Source organism: Gavia stellata, chromosome 1 (genome assembly GCF_030936135.1).
Source record: "Gavia stellata isolate bGavSte3 chromosome 1, bGavSte3.hap2, whole genome shotgun sequence".
In the NCBI taxonomy this organism is placed as follows: Eukaryota; Metazoa; Chordata; class Aves; order Gaviiformes; family Gaviidae; genus Gavia; species Gavia stellata.
The window spans coordinates 65,297,437-65,320,465 of NC_082594.1; the positions used below are offsets into that span (position 1 = coordinate 65,297,437).

Sequence of the window (23,029 nt, forward strand, 5' to 3'; positions counted from 1 at the left end):
ATCCCTTTTTGTTAAATTCATTCTTCTGTTTGCTTTTTCCAGCAGTGCTGCTGACTAGCTTTTTGTAACATGGTTGGGTTTTTTACCCTCTAGGTGACCGTGGGGATCAAGGCCCCCCGGGAGAACCCCCAAAGCTCAAGCCCAGCATGATGATGGAAGTTAAAGGTGAAAAAGGAGATGTTGGAGAAACGGGCACGAAGGGATTCTTTGGCTTAAAAGGTCAGTGGTCACAGCAAAACAAAGCAAGCACATTCAGGACTATCCATCGGTGTCTTTTCTGTTACCATATTAAATATTCCCTGCTCACCGTACCATTGCACTGCAGCCCCCCCAGCAAAGTCTCTGACAGTGAAAGCTGAGCTCCTGGCTGCGTTTCACAGAGCCACCTCTAAGGAAAGCTTTGCAGGGTTATGTTGCGTGTATGTGCTGCCTTTTTCTACTAGCGCATCATGGTGCCATGTTTAGAGAAGGCCACTAGCAGGAAAACTTCTTACACACAAGCAACTGCGTGTCAGCCTTCCCAGCTTTAACAGTTCAAGCCTTCTTTATTTTTCTTCTTCCCTGCTTGCAGGTAGCAAGGGAATGCCAGGCGTTCCCGGAAAGACAGGAACTCCAGGGTCCCCTGGGCATCCCAGCTATGTGGCCGGTGTGAAAGGGGACATCGGCGCGAAAGGCCTGACAGGTCTGAAAGGGTATCCTGGTCCAGCTGGCTCTCCTGGCATCAGAGGCTTCCCTGGCAGCACAGGAGGCAGGGTGAGTTCATGCCCTTGAAGAACTAAGGGTGTCCTTGTGCTGGCATTCAGCTTCTCTAGGGAGTGGCGTTCACCCCTTGAAATTGTGCTGAACAGTTACAGTGCAAAGATAAAAATGCAATAAAAAATGAATAAATAGATGAAATATTTTTGCTTGATCCCTCCAACGCTCATTAAGCAGAGTCCTTTCTTTTCTTATTGGGAGACATCCAAATTTCACACACCAGCTTTTTGCCTTCTAGGTCCTTGGTCCTGTTGCCATAGCTGTTGGTAAAAATTGTTCTCAACGCTGGGCTTACTCTTCCCTTTCTCTCAGGACTGATGGTACCACTGCCAAAAATTACTCACTGTCACTTATCTAACAGTAAGAGAGTCTAAGAATCTCAGGTCCTAGAGGGTAATTCACCATGATTCACTTTGGCTGCAAAATAAGTTATGTTGGAAGAAATAAACTCTTACAAAAGGCCTGACAGTAGACTCACAGACATCATTTATTTAAGAGATCCAAAACCTATGTTCCTTTCTCTGGTAGCTTTGCCCTTAGATTTCAGTAGGACTTTTTCCTAACCAAGCAATGCAGGACTCACTACCATATATGTGTAATAGGATGCTCTCAATTTCAAACTTAAGTCTTTGCAAACGTAACTTGTCCCTTGGTTTGTACTGGTTTGGTTTAACTGATTTCAGCCAAATGACTCTGTAAATTATGAAGTACTACGGAAATTCAAAAAATGGTGGTAAATTTAATAGCCTTTTTTCAATATTTCCAAACTGTGCTGCTTGGAAGGTTGAATAAATCCTTATCCTCATTAATTGATACCTGTTTTCAATCATATGATAGGGAGAAAAGGGTAGTGCAGGAACTACAGGCCATCTTGGTACTCCTGGCTCACATGGTGAAGTAGGTGAGTTTGTTCTGTTATCTGAGCTCTCTTTGTATTCATTACCCATCAAATGCTCAACATTAAGTTCTGAAGAGTCTTAGGGGGTCTTCAGTCTTAAAGAGTCTTCATACAGTCTTACAGAATGATATTGTAAATGTGGGAGACTGTGAAAAGGTTAATACTGTTAATTTCATGCAACGTGTACTGTCCACGGATAAATCCATCCATGGCAGGGAAGGCATCTGTTCTAGACACTTTGGTTTTCTTTCTTTAACTTATTCCTCTTTTTTTCTAGAAAGATAATAATTACTGAATTTTGCTTTGGAAGTTGCAATTCCTTCGAAACAACAGGAAATACTGTTTAAATTAAAGCCTTACCACTCATGTGTTCATTTTGCTTGAAACAGGTGAGCAGGGAGATACTATAAACTTACCAGGAATGCCAGGCCTTAAAGGGGAAGTTGGTGTGCCAGGCTTAACAGGTATTATTTTCACAGTTGCTCTGGATGTATTACTTTTCACATACTAAAGTCCACAGAGGTAGGGAGGGGGAGCTGTTGAACCTGTGCTGTCATGACAGCTCCTGAAGATGTTCCTCTTTTCTTTATTGAAATAAGTATGTGCTACCTTTACCTCTTCAACTGAAAGTACAGTTATAGCAGTAAACACCAATCACATGCAATTCCAGTAGACATTTCTATATAATTTTTTGCCATTGATGACAAAGGGAGCAGTATCAGGCCATGATTATGGAAGATGGGATAGCAGAGTCAGGTTGATTTTTGGCTTGGGTTGGTTAGGTAATGTATTAAAATTTTCCTGCACATGCAGCACACTTCAACATCAGTGTCATATTACACATTCGGGAGTACTTTTAAAAACAAATTTAATGATGGTTTGGCCAGCATGCTGTGACAACTATTCATTTTCCCAGATTATGCAAGCTCCCTAACTAGAAGAATGTCTTTATGTGGCAAGACCAGGACCCGTGAAGTAGCCAACTTCACATTATGCTTGTTAGCTTAGGGTCATATAGAGATTCTTAAAAGAATATACTGGTTTTGTGGTTTTCCAGGCAGAAGAGGAGGTGCAGGACAAAAAGGCGAAGGCGGTGATCCTGGTTTCCCTGGCATTGAAGGCCTCAAGGGCACACAGGGTGTCCCTGGCTCTGTGGGACAGGAAGGTAAAATACTCTTTTTAACACTCCAAAGAATAACACTGTTCAAGAAGAGAAAGAAAAAAAAAATCTCTTTTCCTTTGAAAAAGAGTCATTATGTTTTTTAATGTGTTGGTCATTCTGTAAGTTGGTAAAGAGCAGTGAAAAGGATGTGGAACCTGTGGTAGAACTTACTAAGAAGAAATTTCAAAAGCCTAACTCTGCTTCATACCAGTTTTACCTTTTTTATAGCGATCATGTGTCCAGTCAAAGTGTTGCATTGCTTACTTACTCAGGTATTCCAATGCTGTCTCAATACTACAAGGAGGTGGGCTTTTCAATGTTCTTTTCTGCTGTAAATGAAATCAATATCCCCCAGGACCCAGTTACTCAGGAGCCTTTGAGCCAGACTCATAGGCCGACTGTACGAGAGAGTACTGGGGAACCAAAGTCAGGGTCGCTCTGGGGCTTAAGAACAGGTCTTGTTGCAGGAGGATCATGAAAATGCTCTTTCAGAACAGTTGCTCCACATTTCCCATATAATTATAGGGCTTAAAAACTCCAGCCAAGACTGGAGCAATTTCAGTAGGTACCTCACTGGGAAACAGTCCTTGTCCAATCAGCTTTCCAGCTGGAAAGGCAAAACAGATGCGGCAGAAGGGGAAACTGAGGTGCACATAAATGAAATTACTTATTGTAACTGGCAATAGAAGTAAAATTATCATTTTAATAGGAGGAGCTCACTGTATTTCTGAGGTTGTCAGAAACCTGAAGTTTGTAATGAGTTGTTCTGTTAAACCTCACCTGTCCTACCTTTGCTCTCTTTAGTTTTCTTCCACTTGGATGAGCAGTGCAGTGTCATACAATGACATTAGGAGGGGAAAACCTTCATTTGGCTACCTGGGAGAATGAAGGTAGCACAAGTGCATGTTTTGGGCTATTGGTTTTAAGAACACTCATGAACAATGATTCATCGTTGTTGCGCAGGTTTGCCGGGGCTGGTCGGCCCCCCAGGGCAGCAAGGAAGCCCTGGGACGCCTGGATTTCAAGGTGAAAAGGGAACTCCCGGCTGGCCTGGCTTACCAGGACAAGCAGGTATTCATACAGCTTCAGCTATTCAGTCATTTCAGTGTGAGAACTTGCTATTGTTCCTTTGGGGTGAAGAAGAAGAAAGGGGGCTTTTTGCAGTTCGGAGTGGCAGAGTTCCCTCTAGTAAACGTTTATTCTTCATAAAGTCCAGGTGCATTAAGGAAGAACCACATGGTTGCTTTCTGATTTATGGCTTCTGAAGGACTGGTGTCTACTGAGCTCACTTTAACTGCTGCTGACCTCCCTCAACCAGGAAAGCAGTTTTCAGGAAACATTTTCATTTTTCATGACAGCTGGGAAGAAAAACCAAAGAATTATTTAAAAAGCAGCAAGAGTAGTGATATACAGTAGTAGAATATTATAATGTGGTATTAGATAGCAAACAATATACTTGTCCTACATCATCAAAATCTGCGAACTGATCCAATGTCTGGTTTTAAGGATAAATGACTTAAGTCTCAGACAGAATTCTGCTATCAAAATACAGGTGATAGTTTAAAATGAAGTTGTTTGTATCACAGGATACAGAATCTCATTGCTTGCCACCTAATTCCTTAATATAGTAAGTAAGCAGATTTTTTTTTCTACAGTAGAGACAGAAATTGCCCTGCTTTTAGTAAGAGTCATCTGTCTGAATCTGCATCAAATCTGAGGTAATACAGTTATGAAGGCTGCCTTTGTACACAGTGAAGACAGAGAGACAGACACTTATTTTTGTGAAGGTTGAACTGTCCTCCAGAGCTCTAGCCATTGATTAGAGATACCTATCTAGCTTTAACATCATGCTTAACACTTTGACAGGTACAAATAGATGGGATAAATTTTACCTGTAACAGCAGCTAATAGACATTTTGTTAGGGTTTTGTTGTTTTTTTTTAAATGAGGCAAGAGTCAATTTCTCTGTGATTATAATCACATTTAGAGCCTACAATTATGGCATAATTGTCTTGGTTTGAGGATTTTGGAAAACTAAATGGTTATTAACAAAATTGTGGCAGTAAGAGTGGAACTAATGGTATGCTACCAGACGTATCAGAGAGATTTAAAAAAAAATCTTGAACTGAGTTTATTGGATAATGACAAAATTTGCCAATCACAAAACCATGGTGTGGTGTACTTCATAATAAGCTTATTGTAATGAATTAATTTGCATATAATACACAAGATTTTACCACAGAATAGTTTTTATTAAAGCATTTTAATTTTTTGCCTAGGAATATATACAGACTCATAGAGTCTATTATCATAATCATGAATGTAATTTTAAAACAGGCTTGCCTGGCTTAAGAGGAATCAGTGGACTGCATGGTTTACCGGGCACCAAGGGCTTACCAGGATCACCAGGTAAGTGAAACTCTTTATTATGCCTGTTCATAGGCACAACATTGTGTTGGCTGCAAGTTTGGTCGGTGAGATCTTTGCAATGTGACTTTCTTAACTGTGTCATCCAAAGCCCAATATGGAATTTGCTTCATTATTGGGGGCTCTAGTAAAACTCTTCATACACTGTGTGCTGCCATATAGATAGATTAGAACACAACTTCATATTGTAATTTCTTTCCTTTTAGAAAGTTAAAGCCTCAAGGCCTTTTTTCCCATTATGAGCCATTTTTTTCAATGAGCCATTACAGACTCATGTATTTAGTAATTAGTACGTTAGCATGCTGCTACATTGTTACATGTGGAAACATTTCAGCTTTCATCTTAATTTTGAACAACTCCACAATAGGTCCAGATGGCTACGGCTCTGCAGGTTTCCCAGGTGCAGCGGGTGACAAAGGGGAAGCAGGAGAGCCAAGCAGAGTGGAAGGCAGCCGAGGACCTCCGGGTCAGAAGGGAGACAGAGGTGTTCCAGGTTTGTATTCCAGAGAACGGGATCTACTTATTATTTGTTTCAGCTGTGGGTGTTACAGATGTCACAAAATGCAGTTTAGTGTAGACAGCTGTATAGGAGAGCTCCCGATGTGGGGAAGGTCACATCACTCCATGTTTGGAGTTAGTGCTGCAGCTCAGCCAGCCCCTGCTCAGAAATAGTGATGTGTATTGCCCAGTGCTGGACAAGCCAGCCCCTCCAGGACAGCCTGGGTCCCTCCCCATGGTAGCAGCATCTCGTAGCACCCACTGAGCTCAGCACACTGCAAGTGCCAGAGGCTACTCTCAGCCATCAGCTCCCAAAATATTTTTAATGAGGCTTCAGTTATACGAACGCTATCGCTTTTCTTTCTTCCTTTTTGTTGCTAATCCATCAATGCTTACCTTTCTTCTGAAAGCCTCGCTGTCCATCAATCTGTGATTGTCCCACTGATCCCTTCTGGGCTCTATTCCCATGCACAGTGCTCTACTCATACCATCACCCCTCGTGCAATGTAAGCATACTGCCTTCCCACTCAAACCCACCTTGTTGTAGCGGGCTGTGCTTATCTCAGCATGGTTCACCACCAGTTCTTCTTCCATCAGGGAGCCACCAGACTGATGTTATGGATGAAACAACTAATTACAGGGGGCTTTTAAAAAGTTTTCCAACATTTTGGGTCTGAAAGGATTAAGGACTGGCATAGATATAAAACCTTACTGCCTTTCCCTACTTGGTTCAATGGCTCGTTCCTATTCTTTTGTGTTACGCTTTGTTGTTACTAACATGCTGTGCCACCTCAAACACCATTCAGAGATTTATTATCAAGCCCTGGAAGAAACAGCTATTTCACTTATCTCATTCATGTTTGTCTGTCAGAATGAAATATTATTAATTTTTGAAATGAATAAACAAAAGAGTTTTTTTGGCTTCCTGGCAACTTGAATCTACTTACTTAAAAGAAAAGAAAAATCTGTCAACTTTTCATCTATAGAGAACTTCTTTGATTCAAATTTTTGGTTTTAACTGACCCCCAAAAACCCTAAGTGTCTGTGACCCCTGAGTCTGCAGGTCACTGGAGAACAAAGCTGCTTTCTTCTATGCTTCAATATATTTTGAGTACTTCCTATCTTGAAATAATATTTTACCTGGCAGACACAAGATTATTAGCATTCCACACAGTAAGATGTAATTAGCTATCCAGAGAGCTTTGGCACAGAACTAGTATTTGGTTCTTTTAAGAAACACCTCCACAACAACATCTGAAAAAAATTAAACAAAAATCAGTGGGAACTACAGGTGTTTTCCATTTTGGAAATCCCATTCTTTATACTCAGTCTAAGGTGAGTCCTTATAATTGCAATTGTGCATTTTCCTTGCAGTACTGATTACTACTTCTCTTCCTTTCAGGAGTCCAAGGACCCTTTGGCATTCCTGGGCAGGAAGGATTTCCAGGGCCTCCTGGGATTTCAAATATATCAGGATATCCTGGTGATAAAGGCTCCCCAGGTCTAGATGGAGTGCCAGGTAATTCATGCCTTGTTCCTCTCAGACAACAATAAAAGATTAAGTACAAGGTTATGCCCTCAGACAACAATAGAAGATTAAGTACTGGGTTAGCAACAGCAGTCATTGTTATTTCTGTCTGGATTCAGTAAAATATCCTTATGAACTGCAACACTAAAGTGCGTGAATAATTTTTGGACAGAACTAATGGTACATAGATAATAGGGACAGACCTCTTGAAAGCAAAAGGCAGTTCCTCCAGGTTGTCCTTATTGGAAGGGTTTGATTTTCATGCAAATAACAGATTTAATTATCCAGAATTCTCTTAACTTTCTGAAGCATTATGCTAATTTACTACTTTAAAATCTGAGGTGTGGGGCAGACTTGCAAGTCTACGGAATATTTTCTTAATCATTTACGAAATTTTCCTATGTGAAATTACCATGCAAACTAAGCTACACTGGGAAGCATTAGCTCTTCTTTCTACAAGTCCATACTATGAGCCTGCCTCTCTCACACATATGAAAGAGTCACTCTGTGTCTCTCTACATTTAGAGGCTGATATATCTGTGGCTTATTGGACTGCACAGTCATTTCAAACTGTAGTGCCACTGTGAAGAGCTTGTAGCAGAAGTTGATGGTGTCCCACTATCAGCTTTATATAACGCATGGAAATTTTTATGTAAACTCAGCAAAAACTTCCTACAGGCAAACCAGCCAAAAAACAACAAAATACCTAGGTTTCCAATTGGAAAGAGAATATTAGTTGGCCTAACTCTGCATACTGATTCCCACTCCCCAGGCAGTCATTGAATTAAAAAACAAAAATAGAAACAGTCAGGAGAGTGGGAACAGGAACACTATCTGCCAGCCAAAATGGTGAGGTGAAACAGGCATGGCTCGCTTTTACTTGGCCACACGCATCTTGCATTCTTATCCACACATGGTCCAACTTCAACAGACAGCACAGGAGATGACCCACTCAAAACCCTAGTTAGTAAGTCCCTCTCTCCTTGGAAACAAGGTCAAAATGTCGTCTTAGGCAGCAGAGGTAACTGAAGAGAAATCTGCCAGGTTTAGCTTCAGGCAATATGTAGTTCTGGAAAAAGCAGCTGTTCCCGTAATTCCCAAGACAGCATGAAGCAGTTATTTGTATCCAGATGTTCAACTGAAGCACAAAGATACACGGAACAGTAAGTCCTTGGCTTATTTACCACCTGGCACTGAGTCAGGTACTCACTGCTTTCTGATTTCTCTCTAGTTACTTGGGGAATTTAGGATGAAGCAGGGAGGCACCTAGTGAAGTGGGGCATTTGCTGGGGAAGGAATAGCTCATTGAAGGCTGTATCTCAGCAGGCACCTGACTTCTGCTGAAATCTTGCTTGAGATGACACTGTGCTTTGTGGGGGCTTCATGCTCTAATTCCTTTGCCACTGCAGCAGAAGGGTATGCCAGCCCGAGAGCAGGAGCAGGACTGCTGAAGAAGTCTATTGGGGAGCTAAACATTAGCTCCCTGCTTAAATTAAGGAAATAAAACCTGATGGGATACCATTAGATAGTACTGTGATTTTCCCCTGTGCCCAGGTCTGAAGTATAAACAGATTACAACCTATATGTGTTCTAAACAGGCTATCCAGGACTACAGGGGCAGCCTGGAATACCGGCTCCACCAGGAAGCAAAGGAGAAAGTGGGCAAACAGGTGTGAGTGGACAAATTGGCCCAAAAGGAAGTAAAGGTGATCCTGGATCAGCAGGGAGACCTGGTATTCCCGGATACCCTGGACCAAAAGGTAAAGATGGGAAATGCTGATCTTGGCCGGGGGGCAGGGGAACCTCCTATGCTACAGCAGCTTTAATAACATGACTTTTGCACTCAATCTGTGTTGAAATGCAATAATGCCACCTGTCATTTTGCATTAAAGGTCGTAAGGGTGAACAAGGTGTCATCGGCTTTATGGGCACAGTAGGATTTCCAGGTGATCTGGGACCTATCGGACCCAAGGGGGATAGAGGAGTAACTGGTGAGTAAGTGCAGTCAGATGCATGGCTCCTTTCTAATCTACTCATTTTGCAGCTCCACAGAGCTGATCTCACTGGCCCTCCTAGGCAGGAGGTTGGGCTAGATGACCTCTGGAGTCCTCTCCAACCTGCGTGACTCTGTGTGACCCCTGGCAAATTCCAGTGGACAGATGCCTGAATTGAACATGGGTAGTCAACTTTTTGCCTTTATGAATTTATTTTGTATGAGGTGCCAACTTCAAAATCAGAGTCACTTCTGGGGTTAAAAAAAAGAAGAATTATTGATCTAAACTAATCCTCCAGAGTTGACATACTGGATATTTAGAATGATCTTTAAAATCCTCCACTCCATCTATACCATCACATATTTGTGTCTCACAAAGCCCGACGAAAGATGGTGCTGCACCTGAGAGAGCTGTTGGCTGTTTGGGGGGAACTTCCCAGCTTCCTGTGTCATAAATGAGGGAACAGTAGCATCATTCATTTCCTTCTGCTTATCTGTGTGCTGTCCAAGAGAAAACAATTGCCATACTCGCACACGTTCCCTCCATATAACAAATATAGCTGCTATACCCAAGGTGGTGAGTTGCAGACCACAGTCCCTCTCTCACATACGCAGCCAGGTAACAGCAATGTATCTGTGGATGAAAGCACACTAAGGAAAATACAGGCTTTTTTAAAATCAAATTATCTCATCTTGCTTCTAATGACAGGCTTTCAGGGCCCTCCAGGCTCTCCTGGGCTGCCTCCTCTTCCTCCAAGGCTGGTTGCTCAGCAAGGTTCACCAGGTCCCCGTGGAAATATAGGACCTCAAGGAAGCCCAGGAGATACGGGACCTCAGGGTCCACCAGGCGATCCAGGTAGGAATCGCACACTTAAGAGTGAAAGCTCAGTTCCCCTTAGCAGAGTGAGGCCACCAGAGCACTGCTTTGGCTCTCTTCTACTTTAAATTCTGTAAGTCAAAAAGGAGAGTCAAATTTTGGTCTTTCAAAGCTAGGGCTTGGCTTTCCTCCTCCTCCTTGCATTCAGAACATAAGCAAAACAGGAGAAAACTTTGACAACACTCACATAGCCAAAGCAACATCAGATATGGATCTCACTTAAATCAAAACTGAATGTCTTTGGTGGAAATGTGTACATCCTTGTGGGCATGCTATCAAGCCAGGGAATGTAGTCTTAGTAATGCATGGACCTGATGCAGTGCACCTCTTGCTACTAGCTTCATCAGAGATGTGTGGTGGTAGCAAGAGTGAAAGATTAGGGTTGTGGGACTCATGTAGTTCTAATCCCAGCAACCTTTTCCAATGAAGTCAGTGCTCTTTGCCTGAGCAAGAACCATGGGATCTTGCCTTAAGTGTAAATTGGCAAATCTGGCAGATAGCACCGAACATATGCAAGTAAAGTACATGTTAACAAAGCGGGTAGCATGTTGATACCTCTGTAGTCACTGTGCTTGTAACTGTTGTTGGTGCAAGGTTTCAGAGGCTCACCTGGAGAGCCAGGACTCCAGGGCAGGGGTGGCATTCCAGCTCCTCCTGGCTTCAGAGGTGAACAAGGAGCAACAGGGTTTCAGGGTCCAGTGGGATTTGAAGGTAAGAGATGTCGCACAGCACTTTTTCCCTCTTTCCCATTTCACTGCCATAAATTGTTCTGTAGTTACTACATCACTGGATGGGGAGGAGAGGGAGAGTTTCTGTGTTCACAGCTTCTTCACAAGGGACAACTAACTAACTAACTTCTAAGAGAGTTATCTTAAAGCAGTATCTTTGGAATAAGTTTTGATAGATGTAGATGTCAGTCCAATTGTGAGTGAGTTTGGTTTGATCTGAGTGTATTTTTGTATAGGTTTTCTCTTAAGTATTTCAGCCTAGTGTTTTACTAACAGATTCATGGAAATGAGTGGTTTGGTAGGTGACATTTGGATAGATGATGTTTAAGGGAACGTATTTGTAAAAGAAATACCTGTGTCCTTACCCAATCAAAGAGCAGAATGATTACTATCTTAATTAGCTAAGTACACAGAGAAAAACGTATTTGCAGAGCATAGTTTTAACCGTATGAAGCAAATGCAAGCAATTAAAAAACCATTGGTTAATCTTGGACTAAGAAAATGTTCTAAAGGAAAAATATGCTCATCTGTATTGTACAAAGTATGCTCACATTCATCAGAACTTTATACATGACTTTCCCTGGCTCTCATAGTAAAATACATCATCTTAGAAACCAGGGAGCCTAATCCAGCACCAATCTACTTCAAAAGCAACTACTGTAAGCCTAGAAATTTTAACAATAACTTACCATAAGAAAAGGCATCTTGCAATTCAGCTTTGTTCATCATCAGCTTAGCTGGAACATCCGCTAGCATCAGAGCATTTGTGGGAGCACAAACTAAGTTGTATTATTTCTTTACCCCCCTCTTCTAAGGTCAACCAGGCCGCCCCGGTAGCCCCGGGCTGCCAGGCATGCCGGGTCGCAGCATTAGCATGGGCTACCTGCTGGTGAAGCACAGCCAGTCCGATCAAGAGCCAATGTGTCCAGTTGGCATGAACAAACTCTGGAGTGGATACAGCCTACTGTACTTTGAAGGACAAGAGAAAGCACATAACCAGGATCTAGGTACGTGCAGGTATTGCTGGCAGCAGCCTCAATTCCATCTCTCTGGCTGAAAAGAACAAAAACCCCCAAAAAATAGAACTTGGAGAAAGCTGTGACTTCAGCAAACAGGCTTAGGAAGCACCAAAATGAGAAGATAAAAACTGCATGTCTGCATAGACTGCCCCTGAGAGAGCTCCAGCAAGTCATTAGTGTTGTTCAAGGAGACCTGTAAAGCCAGCGAAACATTCTGGACCACAGGGTTTTACTGAGACAAGCTTGGGAAGGAGCAGGAAAATGTGTGTTGTCTTCTGTGAGAATGATTGCCATAATTTTTTTTTTTTTTCTTCTAACAGGGCTGGCCGGCTCATGTTTGGCTCGTTTTAGTACTATGCCATTCCTCTACTGTAACCCTGGGGATATTTGTTATTATGCAAATCGAAATGATAAATCCTACTGGCTCTCAACTACAGCACCTCTTCCAATGATGCCTGTGGCAGAAGAAGACATTAGGCCATATATCAGCCGCTGCTCAGTTTGTGAGGCCCCAGCTGTGGCAATTGCTGTCCATAGCCAAGAAGCTTCTATTCCTCACTGCCCAGAGGGCTGGCGCAGTTTGTGGATCGGCTATTCCTTCCTTATGGTATTTGTTCTCCAGTGTCACATTTTGTGTGGCACTGGGTTAAGTCTGAGTCTTAGATATGAGGAAGGCTGTTCTGTTTTAGATCCAGCAACACCAAAACCATGCATCATACTGGGTAACCAGGGAACCACAAAACTAGTTTCTAGGAAGCAGAAGAGGAGAAACAAAATTTCTGTGAATTGCAGAGAATATTGCCTCTTTGTCAGATTAGCATCTGGAGTCCGTCCTTTATGTTCAAAATAGTGCTTTGGAGCAGAACACAGGGACAGCTGTGGATTAGCAAATAAAATTGCACTGAGGTGCGACAGTAGACTACGAAGCATTTTCACAGCTAAAGATCAGGAGTTACTTACGTACATCACTATTAAGAAGCTGATCTGGAGGGGAGAAAAAAAAACTTTTCCCCTTCTTTTGGAAACTTAAAATCACTGATGATTGGTTGAAGATTTAGAAGCCAAAGTCTTTCACATAGTCTGGAAAGAGAGACAGCCTCCTGTTGTTTTTAACGTTCAGCTTCAGTATTGTATCTCTAATGGCAACAAGAGCTGAGCTGTATATCCCATGGCTTATAGGATCTCTTAGGTCTTGTGATCTTATAATTAGGAAATGGGATGTTACAGAACAGCCTAATGTTAGGTGTGCCACGGAAGACCTACTGAAGGGCCTGACCTGCTTTTCTTGCAAGACTGTACAGAGGGATCATGTAAGCGCTGGAGGGCTTAACATGGTAAAGAGCAGCTAGAATGTGTTAGTGAATGATCTGACAGATGCTCATTTTTCTGACTTGCTTGATGTACATGAGAGTCAAAACCTGCAACAGTATACCCATGTTGTTAACTCATTAAAAACTGGACTGCATGCTGAAGTTGGGGAAAAAAATAAGATTTCTCTGGCAGAAAACATCATAGAAGAACAATAGTCAATCTTGCCCGCAAACCATTTGTTTCTCAATAGCCAAAAACTTAAATTTTTCAGAAAATAAGGTAAAGGGAAAACTGATATTTTTCATTTAGTTACAGATAAAAAAAATGTTTTGAGAAGGCAGGTCAAATGTTTGACCAGGCCTATGTTTGACCTTTCTTTTGCTTCTATAAAAAGCCCTAATACCAATCTCATAGTTACTTCACAAGAATTCCAAGGATTAATTAAATGTTTGCAAAGCCCTGTGTAAACACTGAGCATTGTTAAGGCAAAGCTGTCACCTTAGCAAGAACCTTTTGCCAGGACAAAGTCTGCCAGGACCAAGGAACACACAGTGAGAAGAGTTCACATTTTCCCAGCTAGCATTCAGAGCAAATGAAGTGCTTGGTGTACACATTTTTGCTTCTCAGGCAACTACGGAAGAAGTACGGTTCCCTTGTGGTTAGCTCAGAGTACATATTGTTTTACTTCCTTGGCTTGAATTTGTCACCTCCTTTCCCTGAGCAAGGTACAATCATGCAGACAGTCATCATGGACTCCTGCCCAAACAGCCATAGAAGTCAGTAAGGTTTCATGTAGCAAGGGCACTCCACTGTTGTGCATTCTATAAAGGCAGAGTGGCATGAGCATTGCAGAAGGGTAAAAGGCCATGGCCGATACAAGAGGAGATATTATAGACATAGAGTTGGAGCTTGTCCTGAGGTTGTCAAGCGACTCTGCTCCCAAGCCAGGGCTCAGATAGCACGCGCAGTTTTTACTAGCTGTTTTCCAGCTCCAACTGCAAAGGCCTCAAACCTATATTAGTTTATGCTGCTCTGTACCAACTTTGTTCTTGTAGAGGGATGCCAGAATGGTTTTGCTCCTGAACTTCATAGCTTAGCAGATCTTGCAAATTTGTAAGAAAGACAGCTAGTAGGCCGCAGCTTTGGGGTTAGGTGGCGAGGCTTGGGGGTAAGGAGTTATTGTTTTGGTGGGTTTTTTTTTTTTAACAGCAACTATCCAGACCTCAGCAACATGAAACACCAGCCAGAGATCAGAGTCCTTTACTCTGTTAAAAGGTGCCCACTTCTGTTACTCATTTATATGAATATAGTGGGCCTCTCGCAGCATAAACCAAGCCAGTTACAGCTTGCACTTTTATAGTATGGTGTTTATTAAAACATAGGCAGGCAAACATATTGGATGTGCCCAGATTTCTGCCTAAATTTACAGAACTATTTAGCAGCTGGAAAATAAAGTTGCTTTCTTTTATATTGCAAATTCCTTCAGTTTTTAACAGAAATTAAACAGCTTCACTTTAAAAATGCAGTTGTACAGCTCTTAAAGGGACAGAGGAAATGCCTGTTGTGTTAGCAATGCCTATGAAGAAAAGTTCAATGCCACTGAAGAAAAGTTAACATTCAGCTTGTTACCACAGTATGTGTCAAAGGTAACAGCTGAGTGGTGTAAAGATGCATGATTTTGGTGTAATTTGCTGTCAAAGAATATGCCATAGAGGGAACTAGTTATTTGTATAGAAGCTAATTTTGTTTCTACAGTGCTCCTCATATGCAATGCAGAGTAAAATAGACTTTATAATTAGGGAAATTCAAGTTAGAGATTACCCTCAGCAAAGGTAATCAAACAGAGAAACAGGTTGCCCAAAGAGGTTGTGGAAGCTCCATCCTTGGAGGTATTAACAACTCAGTGCCCTGGAGCAACCAAGGACAACTTTGGAGTTGGCCCTGCTTTGAGCAGGGGACTGGCTGAAGTCACCTCCAGTGGGCCCTTCCCAACTAAATGATTCTCCAATTCGAACACTTTCAACAGTGAAAATCCTAACTATAGAAAAGATGTTTGTCAGAAGATTTTAAAGTGGCATCCTTTGTATAACTAACACATAGCCAAACCCTTAAGCCTTACATCATTGCAGGATTAGCAGACTGTCTGCTCTGGAGATAAGAATTAGGAGCAATTCTAGTGGTCTTTCTCTTTTCCCACGTGTAAGTTTTTGACAGCATTGCCTGAGGTTGTACTCTGAACACTGCCCTCCTTGTCTTGTTTAGCACACTGCTGCTGGTGATGAAGGTGGAGGACAGTCGCTGGTTTCTCCTGGGAGCTGCCTGGAAGACTTCAGAGCGACTCCTTTCATCGAATGCAACGGCGCACGCGGAACCTGTCACTACTTTGCAAATAAATACAGCTTCTGGCTCACTACAATTGACCAGCCCTTCCAAAGCAAGCCTTCGGCAGATACACTCAAGGCAGGACTCATCCGAAGCCATATCAGCAGATGTCAAGTCTGTATGAAAAATCTATAGAAGTCTTTCACAGTATAAGGGACCTGCTTATCATGTAGTTCTTATACAGTGAAACCTTCCATGATGATTAGACATTTAAATAAATGACATTGGTGCTTTTTTAACTTATTACCTCAAAAGCTGAATGGAAAACTAATTTTTAAACATGTCTGCAAAAGCAAATTAGGTGTAACACAAATTAAGTCTAACACACAGATCTAGCGCAATCTTCTCCTACTATGCAGTATATATACATTTTTTGCCAGTCTAACATTATGTCATTTGCCAAATGATACAAATACTCGCAGCTTTGAAACAACAAAAAAACTTCAATAATAAATGGTTACCTTGGTCAGATACCCACTCATGTACTTTAAGAGAATATATATGTATCTTTTCTATTTACTGTATTTGTCACAACAGTAAACACTAACAGCTGCAGTTCCATAAATTAACACAGAGTGATCGAAGTGCTAAACCCTTGCAAAACACTGAAAATATACTCTGGAAAGTGCTTATGTCCAGCACTGAAACCTAACTTTGATTTTAGTACTTTATGCTTGGGCATTCAAACACACTCAAAACAATCATCTTTTTATTGTATTTGTTTTTTTCAAGCCTGACCATGCTTTAGCACTTAACCACTGGCAATAGCAGAGAAGCCCACAGGCCTCCCAAAAATAGTGACCACAAAATGCAACTCTTCCTGTTTTGGTTAGGAGACTCACTCCTGCTTCAGGTGCTTCTTGGCTTTTGTAGTTACATTCCATCCTCACTGTATCATAAATAAAACCTGGTTTTTTCTACATGTCTATTTGTTGATTATTTCCATTTCGTAAATTATGTTTTTCTACACAATGCATATGGACTGCTCTGTTGAATTACTTTGTTTGCACCTGAGGCATTAGAAAAGCACTACCAGAAAGCTCTGTCCACTGAAATTCAAACTCTTCAACCAGGAATACACTTGTTTATTTCATGGCATTTAAAAAGATCCAAGAGGGAAGCTGTGTTTCTAAAATTGCTTGTTTAAGCTGAACTACTGAAATAGTATTTCATCTGTTGTTAAGAAGAACAATTTAAGCCAATAAATTGCGATGTTGCAGATTAAAGCAACACATTACTCATGCTCTGCAATATTCAGGAAACAACATTAACCAAACTTGAAAAGTGTTACCTCCGTAAAAAATATAAATTAAGTTAAAGTTCTCAGCTAGCACACTAACCTAGATCAGTTGTATGTATAATTAGATAAATCCATAAACAGAGAAATTACCTGAGCTTGAAAGGAGCTCTCTGGCCATGCTGTAGCTCTGAACGGCAGCCCCCAAACAAACTGATCACACCACTATTTGTTTCAGCTAAATAAAATACTTAGAATTTAAAACATTGCAGTCAACAAGAGCCAAATCTATTCCACATTTGCCAATTCTTTTAAATTACACATGTCACTAACACCCAACCATCAGCAATTTACCTCTTCCAGGTGTTGCTAGACATTAATGGTCATGGGATGATCACACAGAGAATCACAGAATCACAGAATCACTAAGGTTGGAAAAGACCTGTAAGATCATCAAGTCCAACCTAAAAAAAAAAAAAAACCAAACAAAAAAACAAAAACAAAACAAAAAAAAAAACCACAACACACCAAAAACCAACCCACCCACACCACACAGCACCATGTCCATCAAGCTACATCCCACAATGCCACATCCACACGCTCCTTGAATACCTCCAGGGAGGGTGACTCCACCACCTCCCTGGGCAGCCTATTCCAATGTTTCACTACTCTCTCAGTAAAGAACTTTTTCCTAATATCTGACCTGAACCTCCCCTGGCGCAACTTGAGGCCATTTCCTCTAGTCCTGTCACTTGTCACTTGGGAGAAGAGACCAACACCCACCTCTCTGCAACCCCCTTTCAGGTAGTTGTAGAGAGCGATGAGGTCTCCCCTCAGCCTCCTCTTCTCCAGGCTAAACAACCCCAGTTCCCTCAGCCACTCCTCACAAGACTTGTGTTCCAGACCCCTCACCAGCTTCGTCGCCCTTCTCTGGACACACTCCAGCACCTCAGTGTCCTTCTTGTAGTGAGGGGCCCAAAACTGAACACAGTACTCGAGGTGCGGCCTCACCAGTGCCGAGTACAGGGGCACGATCACCTCCCTACTCCTGCTGGCCACACTATTTCTGATACAGGCCAGGATGCCATTGGCCTTCTTGGCCACCTGGGCACACTGCTGGCTCATATTCAGCCGGCTGTCGATCAACACCCCCAGGTCCTTTTCTGCAGGGGAACTTCCCAGCCACTCATCCCCAAGCCTGTAGCGTTGCCTGGGGTTGTTGTGGCCGAAGTGTAGAACCCGGCACTTGGCCTTATTGAACTTCATCCGGTTGGCCTCAGCCCATCGATCCAGCCTGTCCAGATCCCTCTGCAGAGCCTTCCTACCCTCCAGCAGATCAACACTCCCTCCCAACTTGGTGTCATCTGCAAACTTGCTGAGGGAGCACTCTATCCCCTCATCCAGATCATCAATAAAGACATTAAACAAGACCGGTCCCAAAACTGAGCCCTGGGGGACTCCGCTTGTGACCGGCCGCCAGCTGGATTTCACCCCATTCACTACAACTCTCTGGGCTTGGCCATCCAGCCAGTTTTTTACCCAGCGAAGAGTGTATCTGTCTAAACCACGGGCCACCAGCTTGCTTTCTGCAGCATGCAACTCCGGCAATGCAGCACATTCAGTGTTTTAAGAGAATTCAAGTGGAGGTTATACAAATCTGTAAAAACCAATTACATCAACAATAACAGCAAACTATTTGGATTTTCATGGCTAATACATTGCCTAATCTTCCTATGCAGCTTATTATTTTTGCACGTAAAACTTTAGCAGATAGGTCTTCCTGCGGCAGTTGCTTTGCCTGTTAATTTTCTCTGACTCACATAAGGTGTTCTTAACAAGTTTGTTCAGCGCAGTATCAGCACAGCGTTGAGTTGAACACACAGGCATGGTGCAGGAAAAAAACAAATCACAAAACCCCACAAGGTGCCAAGCAGACTTGAACTTCTGTACTTTGTGTACATCATGTGCTCGAGGTCTGTGTACTCATACCCCTGTTTCTCCAAAGTCTGCGTAATCACCTCGCTCATGCAAACACATGGAATGCTTGCAGCAGCCAGAGGATTTCACCTGCTGAGCTAAGCCAGAGCATAGCATGGAGGGGAACTGACTCATTCAAACGGCCTCTTAGCTGGAAGTTTACCTCCTCTTCTATGAAGGAAGGCTGAGAGAGTTGGGGTGGTTCAGCCGGGAAAAGAGAAGGCTCCGGGGAGACCTTATTGTGGCCTTTCAATGTATAAAGGGGGCTTATAAGCAAGATGGCGAGAGACCTTTTACCAAGGCCTGTAGTGACAGGACAAGGGGCAGCAGTTTTAAACTGAAAGAGGGTAGGGTTAGATTGGACAGAGGGAGGACATTTGTTACGATGAGGGTGGTGAGACACTGGAACAGGTTGCCCAGAGAAGTTGTGAATGCCCCATCCCTGGAAGTGTTCAAGGCCAGGCTGGATGGGGCTTTGAGCAACCTGGTCTAGTGGAAGGTGACCCTGACCATGGCAGGGGGGTTGCTCTAGGTGATCTTTAGATGTCCCTTCCAACCCAAAGCATTCTACAATTCTGTAATCCCAAGCACCCACTCCCATGAAGTTAAAACATTTTTATACAGCAAAAAAACTCAGCTACAACAAAAGCAATCTTTTTACTGAACTATAGTGCTCCAGCCTAGGACGTAAAAGCCACGAGGGGTTTGCCTGGTTTTGACCAAGCCAAATCTTTTGCTTCAAAGCGTGCTGCTTGCTTCCTACACTTTCCTGTTTGAAAATACCCTGAAGCGTAACATGTTGCTGAGCCTGGAGAAGGTAAACAAGATTATATTCCCTTCTGTAGGTAACAGTGCAGAAGTGTATCAGCACAGATATAGTGAAGTCAACATAGCAACGTCAGTTGACCCCAATTATTTCCTCAGAGTGCATCGACCAGATCAGCTGAGTTTGTTCACACCCTACATGACTGGGCCTGTCCGCGGCTGCTGGAAATAGAAAATTAGCAAGTGGCAAACATGACCCCATAACAGAAGGTATCAGATTGCTGCCAGAAGGGAGGCTGGGGGGTCACTGCTGGTGACACCCCAGCGCAGTCAGCAGCAGCACCCGTAGCTGTGCGGGGACCAGCAGCGACCCCAGAGATGGCCGCTGGTGCCCACCCAGGGTGAGCGGGGGCCCGGCCTCACAGCCGTTAGGGACTGGGCACACGTCAGTGCGAGACATACTGGACGAGGGGAACAACTAACATCACTGCACCCCATGACACACAAGCAGAGTAGTAAAAACAGGCAGTGGTGCTTCCCACCGTGACATGGGCAAGGACGTAACTGGGGCACCTGCTGCAGCTCAGCAGGTCTGCCTGCCCCATGAGCACCTGCGGGGCTCAGGCTACTTTCATGGCCCCCATGAGACTCGACGCCTTGTTGGGGTTATCAGGAGCCAATGGCAACCTCAGTCTTGCACCATCAGTGCCTGCGAGCAGAAGGAAGCAGGATGGGACCTTCCCAACCAGCCCGACACAGATCCTCACCCGCTCACCCCGGCACCCTGCCCTCCCCCTTGGGTCACTGCCTGACCCAGCCATCCCCTTGGGCACAAGAGCCGGCCCATAGCTCACATTCACCCAGCGTGGCCAAAAATAGCATCCCTCATTTCACTGTTCAAACATTTCGCATAATCCAGACAAACATAACGGGGAGAGAGAGGGGGGAAAATAAACACTGGTAAAACAAGGTTCCCCTCCCAGGCAGGGCAGGCAGAGCACCCGCTTTCACCCGCCATGGCCAGACCTGGCTGGAAGGGGTTCCACCTGGCTCCGGCAGCACAGCCACGACCGGCCCAGCTCCAGGCTGCGCACTGAGGTTATTAATGGGGAAAGCAACCTCGCAGCAACGGAGGAAAACACTTGCTGCAGCCGGTGGGCTGCAGAAGAGCTGGCATCGAACAGCTGCGTGGCACAGCTGCTGTTAACACGGGTCCCAGCGCTGGCCCAGTTTGACTAGTGGCCCTGCCAACAGCTGCTATGCTAAAAGTACATCGGCTACGAGGTTGGGAGGCTATTAAGACAAGAAGAGTTAGAACAAGTGTGCATCAGTGCATGTCCTGTGCTGCCAGTGCCCACCCTGCAGCTTCACTGCTCCCCCTGTCAATAAGCCAAGCTGAATTGTTCCAGTAAAACTAGGGGGTGGGGGGGGAAATGCCTTTAGCAGTACTGGGATATCAGGATGCACCTGCAGAAGCAACAGCAAAATTAATGAATTCATGTTAGGACATTTAATAAGCACAAGAGCGGGCCATATTGTATTGCTCCTCTATGCTGTTAAAAAAAACCAAAACACAGCACCACTAAACAGGGGGAAAAAAAAAACTGTGCAATTTCAGTGTTGAGGGTTGAACTGTGCTCTCTAATAATGCTTGCAGACATGAAGGATTGCTTGCAGACATGCAGAGGCACAGCTGGGTTGTAAAAATGGAGTTCACCTACAGCAGACTTTAAATTACTAGTAAAATTAAAAAAAAAAAAATATCTTACAAACTCCATAAACCTTCAAGTTTTGCTTGAAGGCACACTGTGACTTCAGAAAGTAGTAAAGAAATGGGGCTAGCACGCACCTTGAGCAATCCAGATCTCCTCCTGACCTCTTACCAATAGCTCCCGTGTATTACACAGCCTCCCAGGTTCTTCTGTGCAACCCCATGATCTCTCACAGGCTGGCAGAGTGACAACCCATCATAACCCAGACATTTCTCAAGGAACAATAACCAGTGACACTAAAAAGCCACAAACATCATGCCGGACAATTGTAGCCCTAAGGGCAAAAGCACAGCACACAAGACTGGTTCCTGTGTCATCTCTTTCAGTGAAAATACCCAAGTTGGAGCTTTCGGAAAGACTGTAAGAATTCCTTAATATCTCATATGAATCAAATGCTCATGCAACTGAATTGCAAATATTTATACATTAAGAAGTGTCAGATGTTAAATTTACAAATATTTTTCCTGTTCCATACCTTCCAGGTGTACATCTCCCAAGCATTTCCCAAAAGCCTGACCTTGCAACCAGTGCGTGCTGCAGGTTCAGTTGTCAACAGATGCAGCAAAACCAGCGGTGGACCTCTCACAGATGTGTTGGCACATCGCTTTGGTCAAACAAGGCTGAGGTTGTAGTCTGTTTGTCTCTTCCCACTCCTGAGGGAAGACTAGATACTGGCCTTGGAATTTTGTTAATAGCTAGAAGGTTTTTATTTGTGTCTAGTTTTAAATAACACAGAGCAGGTGCAGTTAAGTCTCTGACAGATCAGCAGGTGTTAAACTGCAAACCCCTAGCAAATCCAAAAGATGATAACCCTTAGTAGGGCCCACAGCAATAGGACAAGGGATAATAGTTTTCAACTAAAAGAGGGTAGATGCAGACTGTTGTAAGGAAGAAATTTTTTACGATGAGGGTGGTGAAACACTGGAACAGGTTGCCCAGAGAGGTGGTAGATGCCCCGTCCCTGGAAACATTCAAGGTCAGGTTGGACGGGGCTCTGAGCAACCCGATCTAGTTGAAGATGTCCCTGCTCGCTGCAGGGGGGTTGGAGTAGATGGCCTTTAAAGGTCCTTTCCAACGCAAACTATTCTATGCTTAAATGTACAGGGTTTTTCTCATGAGCCATTGTTCCCCACTACATATGTACTGTGCATAAACTTGAAAGCAGAAAATAAAGCTACTACTCTGCAGTAAGTTGCTCAAGAGGACATATTTTTGGAAAAAAATGTTATACTTAATAATCATTTAATTCATTATTCATTTAGGAATTGTCTCCCTATATACTATGATTTGGGTGGGACAGAGAAAGGCAACGACAAAGCAGCAGAACAATCAACCCTTTAGTTTTAGAAAATTATGCCAGAAGCATCCATAGGAAGATGAAGGACTCCCCACACAACAACTTGCAGAACTGGAAACATGCGAGCTGCCTCTTTGGGGTTTTTTGGGGGGGCATTTGGGAGGGTTGGGGTTTTTTTGGGGGGTGAGGGGGTGGTGTTTGGTTTTGGTTTTTTTTTTTTAAACTAGCAGTTCTTCACTCTGGTTACAGTGTCTCAGTGTGAGCTCCTGGGTCACTGCATGTGTTCTTTGTAGCTGAGAGGGTTGGGAAACTCCAGGAACAGCATGGAGTATTAGCCCCTCCTTTTTACTGCAGTCAGGAGAGAAAACACGTACCTCATTAGTACTCCCTTCATTCACCTTT

General features: G+C 43.3%; 1 protein-coding gene across 1 annotated transcript in view; it reads left to right on the forward strand.

Moving 5' to 3' along the window:
* COL4A2 (collagen type IV alpha 2 chain) overlaps window positions 1-16,501 on the forward strand; it is a 145,975-nt gene extending 129,474 nt beyond the window's left edge. The window contains exons 33-48 of the mRNA XM_059827104.1: window positions 94-219; window positions 572-753; window positions 1,594-1,657; window positions 2,044-2,118; window positions 2,712-2,819; window positions 3,780-3,887; window positions 5,154-5,225; window positions 5,611-5,736; window positions 7,144-7,260; window positions 8,868-9,029; window positions 9,162-9,260; window positions 9,972-10,118; window positions 10,734-10,850; window positions 11,683-11,874; window positions 12,207-12,493; window positions 15,460-16,501. Coding sequence (XP_059683087.1) covers window positions 94-219; window positions 572-753; window positions 1,594-1,657; window positions 2,044-2,118; window positions 2,712-2,819; window positions 3,780-3,887; window positions 5,154-5,225; window positions 5,611-5,736; window positions 7,144-7,260; window positions 8,868-9,029; window positions 9,162-9,260; window positions 9,972-10,118; window positions 10,734-10,850; window positions 11,683-11,874; window positions 12,207-12,493; window positions 15,460-15,714 — 2,237 coding nt within the window. The 3' untranslated portion in view covers window positions 15,715-16,501. The remainder of the gene's footprint in view (window positions 1-93; window positions 220-571; window positions 754-1,593; window positions 1,658-2,043; window positions 2,119-2,711; window positions 2,820-3,779; window positions 3,888-5,153; window positions 5,226-5,610; window positions 5,737-7,143; window positions 7,261-8,867; window positions 9,030-9,161; window positions 9,261-9,971; window positions 10,119-10,733; window positions 10,851-11,682; window positions 11,875-12,206; window positions 12,494-15,459) is intronic.
* Window positions 16,502-23,029: the final 6,528 nt, after the last annotated feature.